Source organism: Simochromis diagramma, unplaced genomic scaffold (genome assembly GCF_900408965.1).
Source record: "Simochromis diagramma unplaced genomic scaffold, fSimDia1.1 OVJJ01000295.1, whole genome shotgun sequence".
NCBI lineage: Eukaryota > Metazoa > Chordata > Actinopteri > Cichliformes > Cichlidae > Simochromis > Simochromis diagramma.
Genome location: NW_024386799.1, coordinates 190,015 through 208,408, shown reverse-complemented (window position 1 = coordinate 208,408; position 18,394 = coordinate 190,015). Strand labels below are relative to the sequence as shown.

The 18,394-nt window shown below is 43.1% G+C and overlaps 1 protein-coding gene and 1 long non-coding RNA gene across 2 annotated transcripts; one reads left to right on the top strand and one right to left on the bottom strand.

Moving 5' to 3' along the window:
* Positions 1-4,243: 4,243 nt before the first annotated feature.
* On the bottom strand, positions 4,244-16,824 carry LOC120729348. The gene is made up of 3 exons (XM_040024883.1): positions 16,588-16,824; positions 14,644-15,428; positions 4,244-4,477 (listed from the first exon to the last, which is right to left on the bottom strand). The coding sequence occupies exons 2-3, from the start codon at positions 15,302-15,304 to the stop codon at positions 4,365-4,367; spliced, it is 774 nt and encodes a 257-aa protein (XP_039880817.1). The 5' UTR covers positions 15,305-15,428; positions 16,588-16,824; the 3' UTR covers positions 4,244-4,364.
* LOC120729351 lies at positions 4,736-8,663 on the top strand. Its single transcript, XR_005694907.1, has 2 exons — positions 4,736-5,811; positions 5,935-8,663. It is a non-coding gene; the product is annotated as an uncharacterized LOC120729351 (long non-coding RNA).
* Positions 16,825-18,394: the final 1,570 nt, after the last annotated feature.

Below are 18,394 nucleotides of genomic sequence, written 5' to 3'. Positions count from 1 at the left end.
CCGTACAGTGTCACCACCCAGAAACGGATCACCATGTACCCCAACCAGAACCCTTGGTGAACCGGTGTTCTCTCCTCCTGAAGGCCCGCCACACACCTGCCTTTAGGTCAGGAGATGCACACGCCTACAGCACAGCCAGGGCTATCTAAAGAGGGCATCAAAAAGCCAAAAACCATTACAAAAAGAGGTAGAGAACACTTCTCCAACTCCAACCCCCGACGCATGTGGCAAGGACTCCAGACCATCACAGACTACAGGACCACCAAACCCTCCCCCGCATCCTCTGATGTCTCCTTCCTCAACGAGCTCAACAACTTTTATGCTCGTTTGGGCGAGGGAACCCCACAACCACAACCAAAGCAGACGTGCGCCCAGACCACCAACCTCTGACTCTCTCCCCCACGCTGTAGGGCGGTGCTGAGCAGGATCAATGTCCACAAGGCTGCAGGTCCCGATGGCTCCCCGGGCGTGTTCTCGAGGTGTTCTGAGGAGCTTGCAGGATGCTCCCAGACATTCAACCTGTCCTTGGCCCACGCTGTGGTACCGGCCTGCTTCAAATCCACCTCCATCGTCCCGATACCCACAAAACTCCAACCCATCTTGCCTCAATGATTACCGCCCAGTAGCACTCCCCCATCATCACTAAGTGCTTAGAGCAGCGTGGATCTGTGTCAGCAAGCAGCTTCTTCCTCCATGGATGTCCACGAGCTGCTTTAACCTAAGGGACCCAGCAGAAGGCGGAAGAGGAGGAGGATGGATCAGCGTCTGACACCCTGTGATATCGAATCCCAAGAGGACACAAAACAAAAGAAAATCAAGCGCTCCCTAGAAGAGCAGCATCTGATCACAAGCCTGCACGGGCCAATCACAGCTGGAAGTTTCCTGGATGTGATCTGGATGAGCAGAAGTCAGATGGCCACGGCAGAAAGTACAAGAGCAGTAAAAGATTAAGAGAAAAAGAGAAAAACAGTAGAACAGACTAAGATAAACAGACATAATATAATAGTACGTAGAATAAAATACTTTGTTACATAGGGGAAAAATTGCACTTGGTGTCATTGCACATCAAGGAGACAGGACGAGATTTACAATTGTGTATGGGATGTGTGTGTTTGTCTGCACATGTGGGGTCCTCTGCAGAGACCATGTTGTGGAGTCTGACAGCAGTAGTGTTAGATTATAATATTATTTTATGCCATGTTATACCCCTAATTAAAGATTATGAATTATTATGTAGTTTTAGTTTGCATTATTCTCCTGAAGTAGAAGAAGCTGATAACTGTTGCATTTGTTAAACTGATTTGCATTACATTAAACTGCTGATTTATTGTGAATGAATGACATTGTTTTATGATGCATTATACTGCTGAGTTATAAGAAATACTGTTTGCAGAAAGTCATCGCCTTATTTGTCTGATTAGAAGAGAACAGAGTATACTGGAGTTTTCTGCCCCATCTCAGCAGGAGCAGATAAACAGGGAGCCAAGGTCGTAGCTTAGGCGCCGTGTGAGAGAAAACATGTGAATGTTTAGGCTTTTTATGATAAGGTGGAGGCACCAGAGGCTATAACGGTGTGTTCACACCGAACGCGATGGACGCGAATAGAGCGTCAGGTTTACATGTAAAGTCAATGGAAAGGCGCGATGACGCGCGATTGCGGGTCCCGCGAAAATTCGGAAGCAGATTTGCGTCGCGAAAACGCGTGAAACGCGCGTCAGTGTAGCGCGTCTGGCGCGTCTGGCGCGTTTGACGCGCGAATAAAACCACGCACGTGAGTTTTTGTGTTACATTTTGTGCATACGCGCGTTTCGCGTCTACCGCGCGAGTTGGAAAAAGCTGAACTCAAGCGTCAAATCGCGCCGCGACAACCAATCAGGAGCCTGGTGACGTGGCTCTGACCTAGGTCAAAGGGGCAGATCCAGCCAAAGCCCTTCATTCTTCATTCAGCATGGAGGAAAAGCTAATCAGCGCTGTGGCTAATCACCCGGAGCTGTATGATGCTAGCTACTATTTCTACCGAGACAGGAATAAAAAGGACCTAGCTTGGAGACACATAAGTGAGGAGATCGGGCAACCTGGTAAGTTCATTCCTTTTTCTTTTTAATTTTCAGACTGACCCGATGAAGCCGCGCAAAAGCTAGCAAGCCCGCCTACTGTCCCGCGATTTTCCCACTGTTGTACAAATACCTTTCCGCTAACCAGATAATGCGTTTATTCAGAGGACATCTGCAGGAGAAAGTGAAAGAGCCTCAGGGACACATACAACAAAGAGAAGAGGACGGAGAAGGAGAAGAGGAGTGGGTCTGCAGCAGGATCGGGGAGGAGATGGAAGTTCTTCGCGGTCATGGGGTTTCTGGACCCCTTCCTCACCCCGCGGGAGACCAGCGGAAATATGGTGCGGACCGTGGGGAACTTCTCCCCCGAGGACCAGGGACAGCGCGAAGAGGCAGCAGGGGAGTGTCAGTCAGAAGGTATGTTTACAATGAATTAATGTAGGCAGTTAATTCATGCGTGTTGTCATACAGGAATATATTTTGTTTATTAATAAACAGTATACAGTGGTCCCGCTGTTCATCCGTCACTGCCTCGCCTTTTCGCTGATTTTGTTTTTATTGCACCGTACAGCTTTCAACAATGCGCTTTGCATTCTGCAGCCCAAATGACAAATCTCCTCCGTGTCGTGTCTCCTGCGCTTGCCAAACTTATCATGTTTGGTGTTGATAACCATCATGTCCAATAGAAAAAAAACCAGCACAAAAACACTCTTAACTATGACCCTCATTCGGAAATAGACACCTGCACCGGGAGAAAAAAAAGGCGCACAAAAGTGGCGCCGCAGACGGAGAAAAAGCGCGGCATAATACTTTTACGTTTTAAAATCGACAAAGGTTTACACTTTGAGAATCAACTTGTGAGAACTGTGACTACTGTTCATGTGCTGCAATAAATGAGAGACCACTGTATATAATAATAAGTATATAATAATATAATATTCTCTATGACTATTGTCTTGATAGAGTCAAATAATCATGCAGCAGAGTCCTCCCCTGTTGCTTCTCCTGGCTCCCCAGTCCCTGGTCCCTCCACTCCTCCTGCTGCACCCACAGGTATGAACATCAAGCACTGATAGCTTTTTACTTGCTTGAATCCCCTTATGATCACCTTTACTAAATATCTACAACCAATCTGTTCATATCCTGGTTTTTTTTAATTTTGAAAATGAAAATCTAGTAGCAGCCTTCTCATTACTTTGTGGTGTTTTGTGCTGTGTTTTACAGGCCCACAGAGGAGGACAGCTCGAAGGCGGGCGAGGGACGGGTCCCAGGACGGTCCATCGGCGGTGGAGCTGGCCATCCTGGAGTCCCTAAAGAGGCCACGCCCGTCTCCAACAGAGTATTTCCTCCTCAGCCTTGTTCCTGCTCTGGAGAGCATGCCGCCTCAGACACGAGAATTCGTGAAATTTCAAATTTATAAATTAGCTTTTGAAAACAGCACAGCTGTGTTAAATTTGGAAACATTGGACCCTAATGATCAGTAGTTTTGTGATGAGGCAGCAGCTCTCCAGGGCAGAAACAATGTGCTTATTCTTCTCCTCCTTCTCCCTGAGGCTCTTCCACTCCAAGCTGGGTCCTTTTTATTCCTGTCTCTCTGTAAATAGTTAAATTTCATATATTTATGTTTAATGTTTTTGTCACTGCATTTATATATTTCATCAAATAAACATTTATAATGACAAATGTCTCTGTTCTACTACACAGCAAATATTGGCACCCGACTTGACACAAGTAGAATTTATTTCATATTACACTAATTACAAAACATACTAATACAGTGGGATGCAAAAGTTTGGGAAACATTGTGAAAAGTAATTATTTTCCTGTACAAATCGTTGTTTGTCACAATAAAAATTGTCAGTTAAATACATCATATAGGAGACACACACAGTGATATTTGAGAAGTGAAATGCAGTTCACTGGATTTACAGAAAGTGTGCAATAACTGTTTAAACTAAATCAAGCAGGTGCATAAATTGGCAACACAAAAAAAGAGAAATAACATAAATATTTAGTGTATTTCAATGTGTGTGTCTCCTATATGATATATGTAAGTGACATTTTTTACTGTAACAGCGATTCATACAGGAAAATAATGGCTATTAATAAGGTTGCCCAAACTTTTGCACCACACTGTATATAGGAACATAGTGAAGACAAGTTACTTAAGAGAGTAAAAAGAGGTTAGATTATTTTGGAGTAGAGCTCCATTTATTAAGAAAATTTTAAAAAGACAGGAACACTCTTTAGAGGTTTGTGGGTGGCTCTTAAAAGAGCCGTTGTGGGGAAGTCACTCAGACTTCAAACAGGCTACTCCTTTGGTTGCCAAGACACAGCTCCCTCTGCCGAGAAGTGGGCCATGAACTTCTCCCTCACCAGGACAGCCTCTCTGGAGGAGTTGTTTGCTGCCATACGACCCAGGCCTTTGTTAGATTAGAATATTATTTTATGCCATGTTAGACCCCTAATTAAAGATTGTGAATTATTATGTAGTTTTAGTTTGCATTATTCCCCTGAATTAGAAGAAGCTGACAACTATTGCATTAGTTAAACTGATTTGCATTAAAGTAGACTGCTGATTTATTGTGAATGAATGATATTGTTTTATGATGCATTATACTGCTGAGTTATAAGAAATACTGTTCGCAGAAAGTCATCGCCTTGTTTGTCTGATTAGAAGAGAACATGCTGGAGTTTTCTGCCCCATCTCAGCAGGAGCAGATAAACAGGGAGCCAAGGTCGTAGCTTAGGCGCCGTGTGAGAGAAAGCATGTGAGTGTTTAGGCTTTTGAGTGTGAGTGTTTAGGCTTTTTATGATAAGGTGGAGGCACCAGAGGCTATAAGAGTTTGAGCAATGCTCCACCTTTTTGAGATCTGAGGCTGTCTGCATACAGTGTCCATCTCCCACGCGTGTGTGCATTAAAATCATCGTTTGACTCAACCCGGCCGGACCAGTGTTGTTATTGTGGTTTTTCTCTTGTGTCCATCCCCAATTTGAACTCGTAACAGCTTGGGGGCTCGTCCTGTGGTATTGGGGTGGAATTTAAAGGTTTGGACGGTCCGAGGTTGTCGAACGGACAGGCACGAGCCAGTGGTCTGACGTGAGTGGGCATAAGCCGGCTTATCTAAAGGTAAGGCACTACCTGTTGAATTATTTCCAAAGTGTGCCGAATTGGACATGATTAAATTAAAGTCTACTCACTGAAATCACTGGTAGAGGGTCTGTTTTGATTTTGATGAGAATCACCGTGTGTTATGCAGTTAAAGTTGCTTAAGAGTATTTAATGAAGTTGAAGAAATATGAAAGTAATAATGTTGGGTTTGAGTCCCTGGATATTGAGTTAAAGGCTCAGGTAGTTTGGTAGGGAATTGGTCATGTTGTTGGTTAAAGTCCAAATTGGCTATAAGTGTGGTCCTGTGTGATTATAAGTGAGGGTTGGCTCCATTGACCTCTAGGTGGCACTTGCCTTGGTCAGACTCTTGTTTTAGGGTGTTGACTGTTGTTTCAAATTGTTACAAATTGTTATAGGACGGCACCGGAAGATGCTAAGAAGCGCATAGCCCGGAGGTTACGCTCCCTCCTGGCCGTGGACGCGCGGCCTTGACCTGTCGGCGAACAGGGTTAGTTCAGTTTGGCTTAACTGTGGGGTACAGGGCATCCCGGAATCAAGCTAGGAGTTAGAGTCTCCTCACCGTTTTAAACGGTGTCATGTGCTTTTTTGGACAAAGTTAAATTGAGTTAGGGATTTAGAAATTAGGTCAGAAACTGTTCCAGAAGTAACAGATACTGTTTGATTGATTACAAAAAAGTGAGACTTTCTTCGGTTGGACCCGTTATGGTTAAATTTGTCGAAATTGTGTAGGCGCTCTTTAGAAATTAGGTCAGAAACTGTTCCAGAAGTAACAGATACTGTTTGATTGATTACAAAAAAGTGAGACTTTCTTCGGTGAGACCCGTTATGGTTAAATTTGTCGAAATTTGTTAGGTGCTGAATCTGTCAGGCCTGTCAGTGGTTGTAAATATAAGACGTCTTTGTAATATAAAATAATAGAGTTTTGTCTGAGCTTTGTGTGACCCTGTGTGTGACGACAGCGCACTGCAGCGCTGCGAGCTATTTTTAGACTGTGTGTGAAGATGCAAATGAGCTGTGAGGCGCACAGAGGACTTTTGTTGCTGTTTAGCGTGTTTTTGAGTTTTATAATTATGAGTTGCAAATAATGATACATGCCTGTAATTAAAACGCTGATTTTGCTGATTATAATATTATAAATAAGGTTATGAATGACTACGCTGAATGTTTGATGTTCGGCTGGGTTTTGATATAGAAGAGACAAATCGTATATGATTAAGACCGGCACCTCAGTCGGCAGAGTAAGATTGTGATGAAAATGATATTAAATAAATCTCTCAGTGTGTTGATACAGGTGGCTACGGGGCTGGACCAACTGCCCCCACAAGCACAGCGGCCGAAGCAAACTATAGTTATGGAAACCAAATTCAGCAAGAATCAGCAGCTGTGGAAAAGACAGCAGCTAGCAGAGAATTAAAGGAGGAATTAAGAGGAGTTTTTAACATATAACATTGGGCCCAACAAACTTGTGGAGGTTGGGAAGGCGTCCGGAGCATCACAACAAAAGGTGAAACAAAAACACACACAAGCAGAGAAATGTGAGAGAGAGGCTCCTTTTAAGGTAACGCCTAGTTTGAGAAAAAAAAAGAACGTTAAATTAGCCCATTTACAAACGCACACACACGCAATGAAGAAACAGCTTACACTCATGAACGTGTGAAGACTTTACAGCAAGTTTAAAGCAGTGAAACTTAACATACACCCGCCGTTAAATAATAAAGTTTATCCAGTACTAACAAATAAACTCTCTGGGTTGCAGGACAACAACTTAACTTCAAAAAAAAGACACTGGTCTGACCAACCAGTGAAGACACAACAAATTTAGTGGTAAAAAGAGTCAAATTGTGACATGTTTTCTGCTGATTGATTAATACAAGTGATTACTGAATGAAAGAAAAGTCCATTTTGGTGCTTTTAAACATGATCTTAAGAATTTTAACATGTACCTGTGTTGTCCTGTCAGCTTGGTGGGTTATGAGTTGATTATATGATATATTATATATATAAGAGAAAAAACAAAAAAAGGGGGAGAGAAGGTTGACACAGGGCTCGGTCCCGGTGTTTCTCCCCTCTCTGAGTGACGCAGCCAATAAAACATCATTCTGGTTCGTTCGATTTTGTTTTGTTTTGTTTTTTCTCTTTCCTTTTTCTCTTCATGTTTGATTGCAGGCTGCTTTGTCGCCCAGAAAGCCGAGGCTGACCCTGGACTCCTGCCCTCCCTCCCTACCATCTTTGCTCTCTCCTCCACCATCTTGGATGTGACCCTGACCAAATGCTATAGCAGCTGGACACACAACAACAACTGGAAGAGGTCAACAGCGCTGCAGGAAAACGATCTTATGCAGCGGAGACGGAGAACGTTAAACCTAAGGCCCGTTTCATTACACGGGGGAGATTTCCAGACAGCTTCAGCTGACAGAGCTGTGACGAGACGCCCATTAAGCCCGGAGGAAAAGTGAGGCCGAGCAAAACAACGCTGACTTTAACCACGCTGCATTAAAACTGTGCAGGACAGTGACGGGCCAACACTGATGATCGGGCAGAGAAAAATGGCGTGCCAGAGACAGGAGGACTAACTGAGGTCAGGAGGTACCTCAGAATGGACAAAAGCACCAGGAGAAAATAAGCTGAAGGCACAGGTGTCGGGGCTCGGCCAGGAGCTGACCTCTGAGAAGAGCCGAACAGCAGAGCCGTAGAAGGCCGTGGAGCAAGGCAAGGGAAACATCAATGGACTTCAATCTGATGTGTACGGAAAAGACTGAGGTTTCTGTCCTCAGTGAGAGCTCAAGACATCAGAGCAGAAACTGAGCATGGCTCAAGAGGAGCTGGCTGATAATGGAACCCATCAGACTTGCAGTCCCAGACACTGGACGTGAAGTCAGGCCGGAGCTTGCTGGGGCCAGATGAGCATCCCAGAAACTTCCTTGAGGCCTTTGTTAAGCTAACAGAACAAACACTGAGGTCTTCCACTGGGGAAGTTGCTGCTGCAGACTCTCATTTACACCCTCTGGATGTCAGCCGTTTCTGCCTGCAACAAATGGACAGCAGCTGCAATTGTACAGGCATAGAAACGGACTCCTCATACATGTGATATCTGCGACTGAGGGGCGAGTGTCGTGGAGGTATTGACACGGTGAGGAGGAAGAGGATACGGTGTCTGGACTGGCAGATCCCAGCAGCTCAGACCCCCAGACTTCAGGAGCGATGGAGCACTGGGAGCTTCTGCAGGCTCAGGACCTCAGCAAGGAGAGGACAACAAAGCAGAACGAGCAGCATTGGCTGCAGCTGAACTCTGACCTGAACAAAAAACCTTGACTTGGCTGGGAGAGACAGAGGAAGAGCTGGCGCAGCAGCGTAGACTGGAGCTTGGCACGAACATCCAGACGATTGAGCTGCGTATCAAAACCCTGAAGGAGCTGCAGAAGCAAAAGGGTCAAGTTAAGGAGGAGTGAAATAAGGAGAAGATGCAGGATACTGGAGAAAAAGGATAGCCCCAATCGGGGCCAGAACCAGTATGGACAGAACTTTAATCAGCATCACCAATGGACGCAAACAGACTGAAATGGAGGAGGGCAGGACCCAGGGCATGCTTCAGGCCGTGGTTTACCCAGAACACCAGAACAGGAAAGTGATGAACACAAACACCCACACAAACACACTCATCTACATGCATTGAATCAGAATGAAAAGAAACACACATATGAACATATGCACTCGTTGATTGAGTGAGAATTGACGCACACACACACAAATTGAAATGCTGATACAATTCACTGAGAAGTGATACACACACATGCTGATGCAATGAATAATGCTTTACTAACAAATGCTGCACACAAACATCCAAATACAGAATCTGTTACAACAACAAGAACCCATTAATTATTTATTGGTTAAATGCATTTCATATCACGCAGAGGGCATTTGTGTAGATTTAGGGTACAGGGTTTAAAGCAGTTTTGCTATGAAAACATTGTCTGTGTGTGATGTCTGTTTATGGCTCAACGCCTCCACTGAATTGTTTACTGTGCTTCACACAGTTTAGCAAGGAGCAGTGGCACAGAGTGAAAATGATGGATGAACGGTGTGAGTTTTGGAGAGAATATGAAAAGGTTGTGTTGATTTAATTTGGTTGTTTAAGTTTCTGCCAAAGCAAAGCGTTTGTGTGTAACCAGTGTCCACTATTGAATCAAGTAAATCCAACATGTTTTGTTGGTGCAAAAAGAAAAAAGGAGTTACGGTAATCGTATGCCTACACAATATTGTGTGTGAAGTTTTGGTTGATTTTTGGGTTTTGTTTGACACGAGGTGTATTTGATCAGTGAGGTTTGGATTGTTTTCTTTCTCCAAGAGAGGGGAAGATGGTTTATGTTTGGACATGTTTGCAATGGGCCCCAGTATTTGTTATGTTATGAATACTTTATTGGTTACGTTTGTTTGTGCTTTTGTTACAGTGCACTGAGATAAGAACATCAGAGAGGTGTGATCCACCGGTGGTGATATTTTGGTATTTTGTGAGTTCCTGATTTAGCAAATCGGCTCCTTAATCCAGGCCTGAGAGGTTGAACTTTAAAGCGCTATGAAATATTCTTACTGGAAACAGTCGTAAAGTATTTTTTCTCCATGATTATAATGGGCGGGGGAGAAATTCACTTATATGGGACACTGGTCGGATGAGAAGTCCTGAACCCAAAAGGATTGCAGCGAGCCAATCCAGTCCAAGAAAAAGCAATAAATAAGGAACTGTTTCCTTTAAAATGATGACGTCATCTTGCTGGTGAGGGAGCTTCGAATAGGTTGCGCGTGGAGCTCCATTATCAGCAATATCTGGTATGAATGTGTGTGGATGTATGCATGTGACTGGACTGTGACGGACTGACGACTAAAAGTTTAACTGACTTGATACTGAGACAAAAATGGTGCCGACTTTAGGATTAGTAGATGTCCAGAAACAATTCACCCAGCCTGTAAAAGAAGGGTGGAGGTTTAGTCTTGCTTTGGGTTGTTTTTGTAAGAACAGAAGGATGACAGAGACTAAAGGGGGAGGCTGCAGCGTCACATGAGGGTGAACTGCAGACTGAACCCTTTGGTTGCTAATTTTGAGTTACTGATGTTTGCATTAAGAAAATTGTGTTATAGTAGCTGTGTTTTGATTAATGTAACATTATAAAATGGTTGGGAATGCTAAATGTTAAAGTGAAGAAAAGGTTCGTTTTCACTCATGACTGAACAGGTTATTGTTAACCATGGCAGGCCACTGTAAAAGTCAATTAATGGTTATAAAATTAAAAATAAAAAATCCTGCACTGAGGTTTATGAATAATAGGGAAATGATAAACTTGCCAAACTCAAAAGAGAGATATGTAATGATAAACACTGGTCCCCGCCTTTTGGGTGGCTTTTGAAATAGTCAGCAATTTAAAACTAAGAGAGAACCGATAGGGGTGGTGCTGCACAAGAACAAGAGTAAAATAAAGTAAAATATTGTGTTTAGCTTTGAGAAGTTTAAATTAAAATGTACCATTACACTCAGAGGATCAATATGAAGGTCAATATATCTTAATTTTGTATGAAGTACATGACTGGTGACTGTTCTGTCCTGAGCTTTTGTTTTTTCAGCACCCGCTTGACCACACCAACAGTTTCTCGCCACCGAAAAAGGGGTACTTGCAAAGAATAGAGAGGAATATCATCTAAACTGGGAAAGGTAAGCCCCAAAGGGGGTGATAACGCCATAACTTTCACTTATGGTCAAATTCTCAAAATTTGACCCTGAACTTGAAAAATTCTTTAAACATTTAGAGACAAAGTGGAGGTTTAGATAAATATAATGTCGTAAACCACATAAGGATGGAGTATTTGACTGAATAAGATAGTGAAATAACACGCAGTAAAATGTTGATCATGTTGATTATGTTTATTCCAGTGTGCAGAGCAGGGTTATTATTATTATTAAAGAAAATAAATGAAATAACGAAAACTAGAAGTGGAAAAACGTTTGCTTTAACGGAAATAACAAGAAAAAAGGAAAATTAACTAAAACGGTAATGAATGTTCACAAAATTAGCCAAAGTCAATTGGATTTGTTGTAAAATGTGTTTAGTTTCATTGATGTGTGCGCGCCCTACAATGGCTAAGTTAGGCGCTACGGTAGTCGAGTCGTCTGTGCGGCTGCTCCGTCCACGCGCAGAAACATGTCAGGAAAGTCGGGAGAAAGCGCCTGAGTCTAATTGAGGATCATTTTAATATGACTGTTTTTTAGACATAACAAGAGTCTTGTAGTGGAGAGGGACATAATGTCCTCCTGAGACCCAGAGAATAAGAAAAAACAGGGAGAAAATATTTTCGTTTTTTCTTTTAAATAAATCAAGTGTTATTAAAATAACAATCTCATAAGATGAAGATCAGGGACCAACCCAGAAGTCACTGACACTTCACTAGCTGTAAACTATTGGTTCAGGAATAAGTGATGGCACTGAACTTTCTATTTCACAAAAGTCAATTTATTTAGGATATCTGAGGAAGTACTGATTTTATTTGGAGACACAAAGGAACATTTGGCACTTCCCTCATCTCACAGCTGTTTCATTGTTACACCCAACCACTCTATAATTGAAATGCCTTGGACTGTTAACCATTTCAGGCAAGCTTTTTCTTGAGTTTTGGAGAGAACTCTTCATTACTGATATTATTCAGGTCATGTCCACGTTTGTCCCAGGTTTCTCAGTCAAGAGGAGCTTGAACTCCAGACACGGTGAATCCTTTTCGCATATTGAGATCACTGATAACTTTCAGCAACGACGTGATCTTGTAGAAACAATTAGGGCCCATGGACTCATCTATAATTGCGACTCTTATTTTTAATCTATTGGAAAACATTTCTGCATTTTACCCATATTCTATTTTTAACTTAAAATCAAAAATTCAGTTTTTCTCTATTACACCTGCCACTGCATCTTGATGATCTTTGTGTAGTTCCTACTGGGGTCTCACCCTCTCCTATTTGGCTCACATGACTCTCATTCCTTGAAAAAACTATGCTTGAATCTCACTCAGTTATTTTGTGAAGAATTCTCTCTGCCTTTGTTAAAGTGTTGTCTATTAGGAAAAAGTGAAATAAATATAAGTACAAAGTCCCGACGTGCACTAGAGCACACATTAATAAATTAGTCATGTTCTCTGTGAAACTTAATAAGCCTAATTTTTAAAGACCCCTCAAATTGTTTACTAGATGTTTATTTTTGAATAAAATAAAAATCTGAGTTTAACAAAACATTTTAAATGTAAATATCATGCTTACCTTTCTTTCTTCCATAAAATGTGCTGGTGGGCACGCCAGCCATTTTGAAAAGGTGGGGGGAAAAAAAAAACAAAAAACAATTGGCAAGGCCACACCCCCACGCATGTGATATAAGGTTAAAGGTACTGTTGTCCTCTCTAGGAAACATCAGGACTCAGAAGAGTGGTAAGTGGAGTATGAGAGCTACAAGCGAAAACTAAATGTACACTACAGTGCGCTAAAATAAATTATTGGGTCATCAGGGGGTCATGAGGGACATTTATAAAACGAAAGTCCCACAAACCTTGAAGTGCACTTGAAAAGCTCACACGAGAAGGCTAACCTAGCTTATCTTGAAGAGCTCATCAGGGGGAGTACACTCCCCCTCCTTGAAGAGCTCCCCCACTCAACCCGCATCCCCAGAAAACAGCTAACCCCAGACAAGGCAGCGTGATGCATCCCGAGACAAAAGGACTGGGACACCTAAATAACTGTGTGAGTCAATCGCATTTAAAAGTTTATCAATTTACTTGAACCAAAATTAGGAACACCCGGTGCTGCAAGAGTTAATAGTCTTAATACCCAAGGATAAGCAGAAGAGCATGACTGATAGGATGGAGCTAGGAGTTGGCGACACTTAATTTTTGCAAAACAAAACAAAAACTATAAATGGCACTAATCTAAACTAAGCTGAAAACTAAGGATTTTCAGAAAATAAAAACTAGACTAAACTAGCAAAGAATTGGTAAAAACTAATTACAACTGGTAAAAATTGAAAATCTGGAGTCGAAACTAAATAAAACTAAAACTAATGAAAATGGCAAAACGATTAAAACCCTGGTGCAGAGATTGGCAGATCTGACCAGGAAACGTTATAAAATGGATTGTCAGGACAGTCAGCGTTAAAGCCACTTTCAGTCCAGACTAAGACGGCGTTGAACGTCTTCGGGGCGGAAAAGGGTTGGTGTGACCAAGGTGTGGTTTGGCTTGTTGTATGTATATTTTGAGATCAGATGGCTCTGGATGGACCAGTTACCAGGGCATGGAAGGAGGACAGACTCATTAAATGAGGAGAAGGAATTTTCTGGGATTGGAGATCCTCTGGGTGAGTGGTTGACTAATAGCATGCAGAAAATAAAAACTATCTGTTGTATTAATTGGTAATAGATTGATAATTGGCCACATTTATAGTTGTATTAACTTGTTGTGGGCATAGTCGACTTCAGGTTTAAGCACTCTAATCAACAGGTTGAAAATAGTGATATTAAAGGAAGAATATGCAGCGCCACCCTGTCAGACGCCAGTGATGGTGGAGCTCAGTGATGAATCAGGTGAGCTGCATTCATGGCTGAATCAAAACAGAGTTTCCCCTGCTGTGGTCAGGGAGGGAGAACTGGGGAGTGTCATCTGTACCTGATAGTGTTGGAATAATAGTTTTTCTTGCACCTGAACTGCGCAAACACAGAGGTCATCTCACATATGGTTCGCCCATCAGGGGGACAAAGGACCTCCGGAGTGAGAAGAAGTGAACCCGGCCACATTGACTTGAAGGGTGTTGGTGAGGTCATTATTCTAATGACCTCATCAGGGGGAATTGTTAGATTAGAATATTATTTTATGCCATGTTATACCCCTAATTAAAGATTGTGAATTATTATGTAGTTTTAGTTTGCATTATTCCCCTGAATTAGAAGAAGCTGACAACTATTGCATTAGTTAAACTGATTTGCATTAAAGTAGACTGCTGATTTATTGTGAATGAATGATGTTGTTTTATGATGCATTATACTGCTGAGTTATAAGAAATACTGTTCGCAGAAAGTCATCGCCTTGTTTGTCTGATTAGAAGAGAGAGTATACTGGAGTTTTCTGCCCCATCTCAGCAGGAGCAGATAAACAGGGAGCCAAGGTTGTAGCTTAGGCGCCGTGTGAGAGAAAAGCATGTGAGTGTTTAGGCTTTTGAGTGTGAGTGTTTAGGCTTTTTATGATAAGGTGGAGGCACCAGAGGCTATAAGAGTTTGAGCAATGCTCCACCATTTTGAGATCTGAGGCTGTCTGCATACAGTGTCCATCTCCCACGCGTGTGTGCATTAAAATCATCGTTTGACTCAACCCGGCCGGACCAGTGTTGTTATTGTGGTTTTTCTCTTGTGTCCATCCCCAATTTGAACTCGTAACACCTTGCAACGGCTCCACCACAGCAGGTGCCACACCCCTCACAGCAGGTGCCCCTCTCTCGTCCACACAGCGCAGAAAATTGTGGAGAACACACGTTGCCTTCACACACTTCTCCGCAATTTCAGGACGGAGCTCCATGGCACGCCGATACAACCTCCACTGTGAGGAGAGGATACCGAAGGCACCCTCCACTATCATCCTGGCCCTGGAAAGGCGATAGTTAAAGATCCTCTTCTCTAAAGGGAGGAGGCGTCCAGGGAAAGGTCTCATGAGCTCACGCCGCAGCGGGAACGCTTCATCAGCCACAAAGACATGGGGCTGGGCTCCACTGTGTTCTCCACCAGGTAGAGGCTGGTCAGGAGGCAGATGGAGAGTCCCAGCCCGAAGAGCCTGACCAAAGGTGGAGTTGGCCAGAATACCACCGTCGCTGGTCCTCCCGTACCCCCCCACATCAATGACGCGGAAGCGATGCTCTGCATCCACAACCGCAAGGAGAACAACGGAAAAAGTTCCCTTGTAGTTGTGGAACATGGATCCTGAGTTGGGGGGTGCCTTCGTCTGGACGTGCTTCCCATCCAGAGCTCCACAGCAGAGAGGGAAGTTCCAGCGCTCCTGGAATCCCTCTGCGATGGACCGCCAGTCTTCAGTTGAAGGCACAGCCATGAAATCGTCCACTAGACAGTCCCAGATGGCCGTCGCTACCTGGGGGATGATCTGGCTCACCGTGGACACACCGACTCGAAAACTGAACGCGATGGTCCTGAAGGAGTCCCCAGTGGCAAGGAACCTGGACAAAATTGTTTAAAATGAGTATTATGTGTACTGCAGTTACAAAATACATTATTGAAATTCCAAAATTACAAATTACAAAACATAAATCTTACATAAAACATTTTGTAATTATAAGGATAATTACATGATATATATTAGATATAATCCAAAACAGTTTGCGGTGATCATATACAAATATTCAACTATCCCAGAATTAAACCAGGTCTAAATAAAAAAAAGGAGTGAGTATCACTACAAAAATTAACCCACAGTGGTCCTAATACCAGTTTGATATCAGCAAACACCGAGAGCATACCTATGACACCACAGCCATGCTATCATTCAAACACTGATAACAGCATAAATCGAATTAAATCGGGACTTGATGAGACCGTCTGAGTATCACTAGGAATATTATAAACAGTCGTCTCGTACCAGTTTGCTATCGGTAAACACCAAGAGCATTCACTGTTAGCATAGCACATCCATGTTAGCAGTGTATAAACGATAGTTTATACACGCCGACAGCATTCACCGTTATAGCACATCCATGTTAGCAGTGTATAAACGATAGTTTATACACGCCGACAGCATTCACTGTTATAGCACATCCATGTTAGCAGTGTATGAACTATCGTTTATACACTGCTAACATGGATGTGCTATGCTATCAGTAAACGCCGACAGCATTCACTGTTATAGCACATCCATGTTAGCAGTGTATAAACGATAGTTTATACACGCCGACAGCATTCACTGTTATAGCACATCCATGTTAGCAGTGTATAAACGATAGTTTATACACGCCGACAGCATTCACTGTTATAGCACATCCATGTTAGCAGTGTATGAACTATCGTTTATACACTGCTAACATGGATGTGCTATGCTATCAGTAAACGCCGACAGCATTCACTGTTATAGCACATCCATGTTAGCAGTGTATAAACAATAGTTTATACACGCCGACAGCATTCACTGTTATAGCACATCCATGTTAGCAGTGTATGAACTATCGTTTATACACTGCTAACATGGATGTGCTATGCTATCAGTAAACGCCGACAGCATTCACTGTTATAGCACATCCATGTTAGCAGTGTATAAATGGATGGTTTAGCATATATTAGCACAGGTATCAATAAAGGACTACCGTATTAAACACTTTTACTAACCTCAGGCAGATGGACAGGCGCTCTGCAGGTGGGATTGAGCGCCTGTAATTGGTGTCTAGGCGGGCGATTCTGGGACCAACGCGGGAAAGCAGGTCCTCAAACTGGCCGAGTGACAGACGATGATATCGCTGGAATCTGCCGTCATCCAGGCGCAGCTCCTGGAGCAAATGGTGAAACTCACCAAACTGCTCACGCGTCTGGAGGACCTGATGGACCCAGGTACGGCGAGGACGTCTTTTACGCCGCTGCTCTGCTCTCCACAGTACATAGAGAAGGGAGACTCTGTCTTCAAGCGCTAGCTCGACAGCTGCCATCTTGCAAAGATACCGGTCTGGCACAACTCCCTCCCACATTCCTCCCACATTTCCGGTTCACGCGCGTCAAAATATCATATTTTGACGCGCGATGGATTTTTCTTGGACACGCGTTGAGACGCGAATGTACACGCGTCAAATTAGGGGCGTTTGGGGCGTTTTATTCGCGTCCATCGCGTTCGGTGTGAACACACCGTAAGAGTTTGAGTAATGCTCCACCATTTTGAGATCTGAGGCTGTCTGCATACAGTGTCCATCTCCCACGCGTGTGTGCATTAAAATCATCGTTTGACTCAACCCGGCCGGACCAGTGTTGTTATTGTGGTTTTTCTCTTGTGTCCATCCCCAATTTGAACTCGTAACAGTAGGGAGGAAAGACCTGCAAAACCTCTCGGTCACCTGTGCTTGGTGTAAATTCAATGACTCAAGCCGCAGTTGGTCGTCATCTTCATTGAAAAATAAATATGAATAAATGATAACAAAATAAATAATAACTGTAACAGAGACTGAAGAAGATTGTAACAGAGTCCAACAGTCTGCAGTGGCCACCACAGGCTTCACATCACAAGTTCCACATGTCTGTGACGTCTCCTTGCCCTTGGACTCATGCCTCGATGAACAAGTAGGTAGAGTTCAAATGTGGGTTTATAAGTACAATTTACTGTTAGTGCTGCTGTTTGTGTTTTGTCAGGTTTGTTTCATGAACATTTCTCAGACAGAAGAAGGTGATATTCCAACGGAGCTGAAAAGGAGAGCCGTCGATGCCTTACATTTGAAGAGCAGAGCAGCTGAAGAAAAGCTGTGACTCCACCGTGAGATGGACGCTGTGATTCATCACCAGCAACACACTGACCTGCATTCATCCATAGATGACACTCAGGACCCTGGTTCCACAGCTGTTCTTGTTCACAGCATCCAGTTAGAGAGGAAACTGGATAATGCAATGATGATGTTCCAGCGTCATGTTGTTGCTCCTCCTCCACATGCTTACCTGCCACAGTTTAACTCCGCCTCTCAGACAGTCACGTCACCTGATCTGCATGTTTTGCTGTACGATGACATCATCTTGATGTTGACGAGGAGGGCGAGAAAAACTAGTTTAGTCCTGCAGATGGCGATCTTGCACCGTGTCCAGAGAGCCGACACTTTGATGATGCTGCTCTACTCAGCTTACTTTAGCCTGGGTTGGACTCTATATGAGCAGCTTCCACTCTGGTTTCACTCTTAAACACACTCGTCTGATTTCACTTGTAAAAGCTGAAAAATATTTTATTACAAAATTATTTGTTGGTACATTTTTTGAGGGTCAAATATCCTGTTTGATTTGAGGAATGAACTGTTAAGGTGGAAACAATGAATCAGGTTAAAATACTTTAAATCAGTGCAGATGTATGATGTAATGTAAAGTGTTGATAATGGTTGTAGTGGGCTTGTAATGTAATGTGTTCTGATTAAATGTGACATTAATGCTGTCGCTGCATAAACCTGATAAA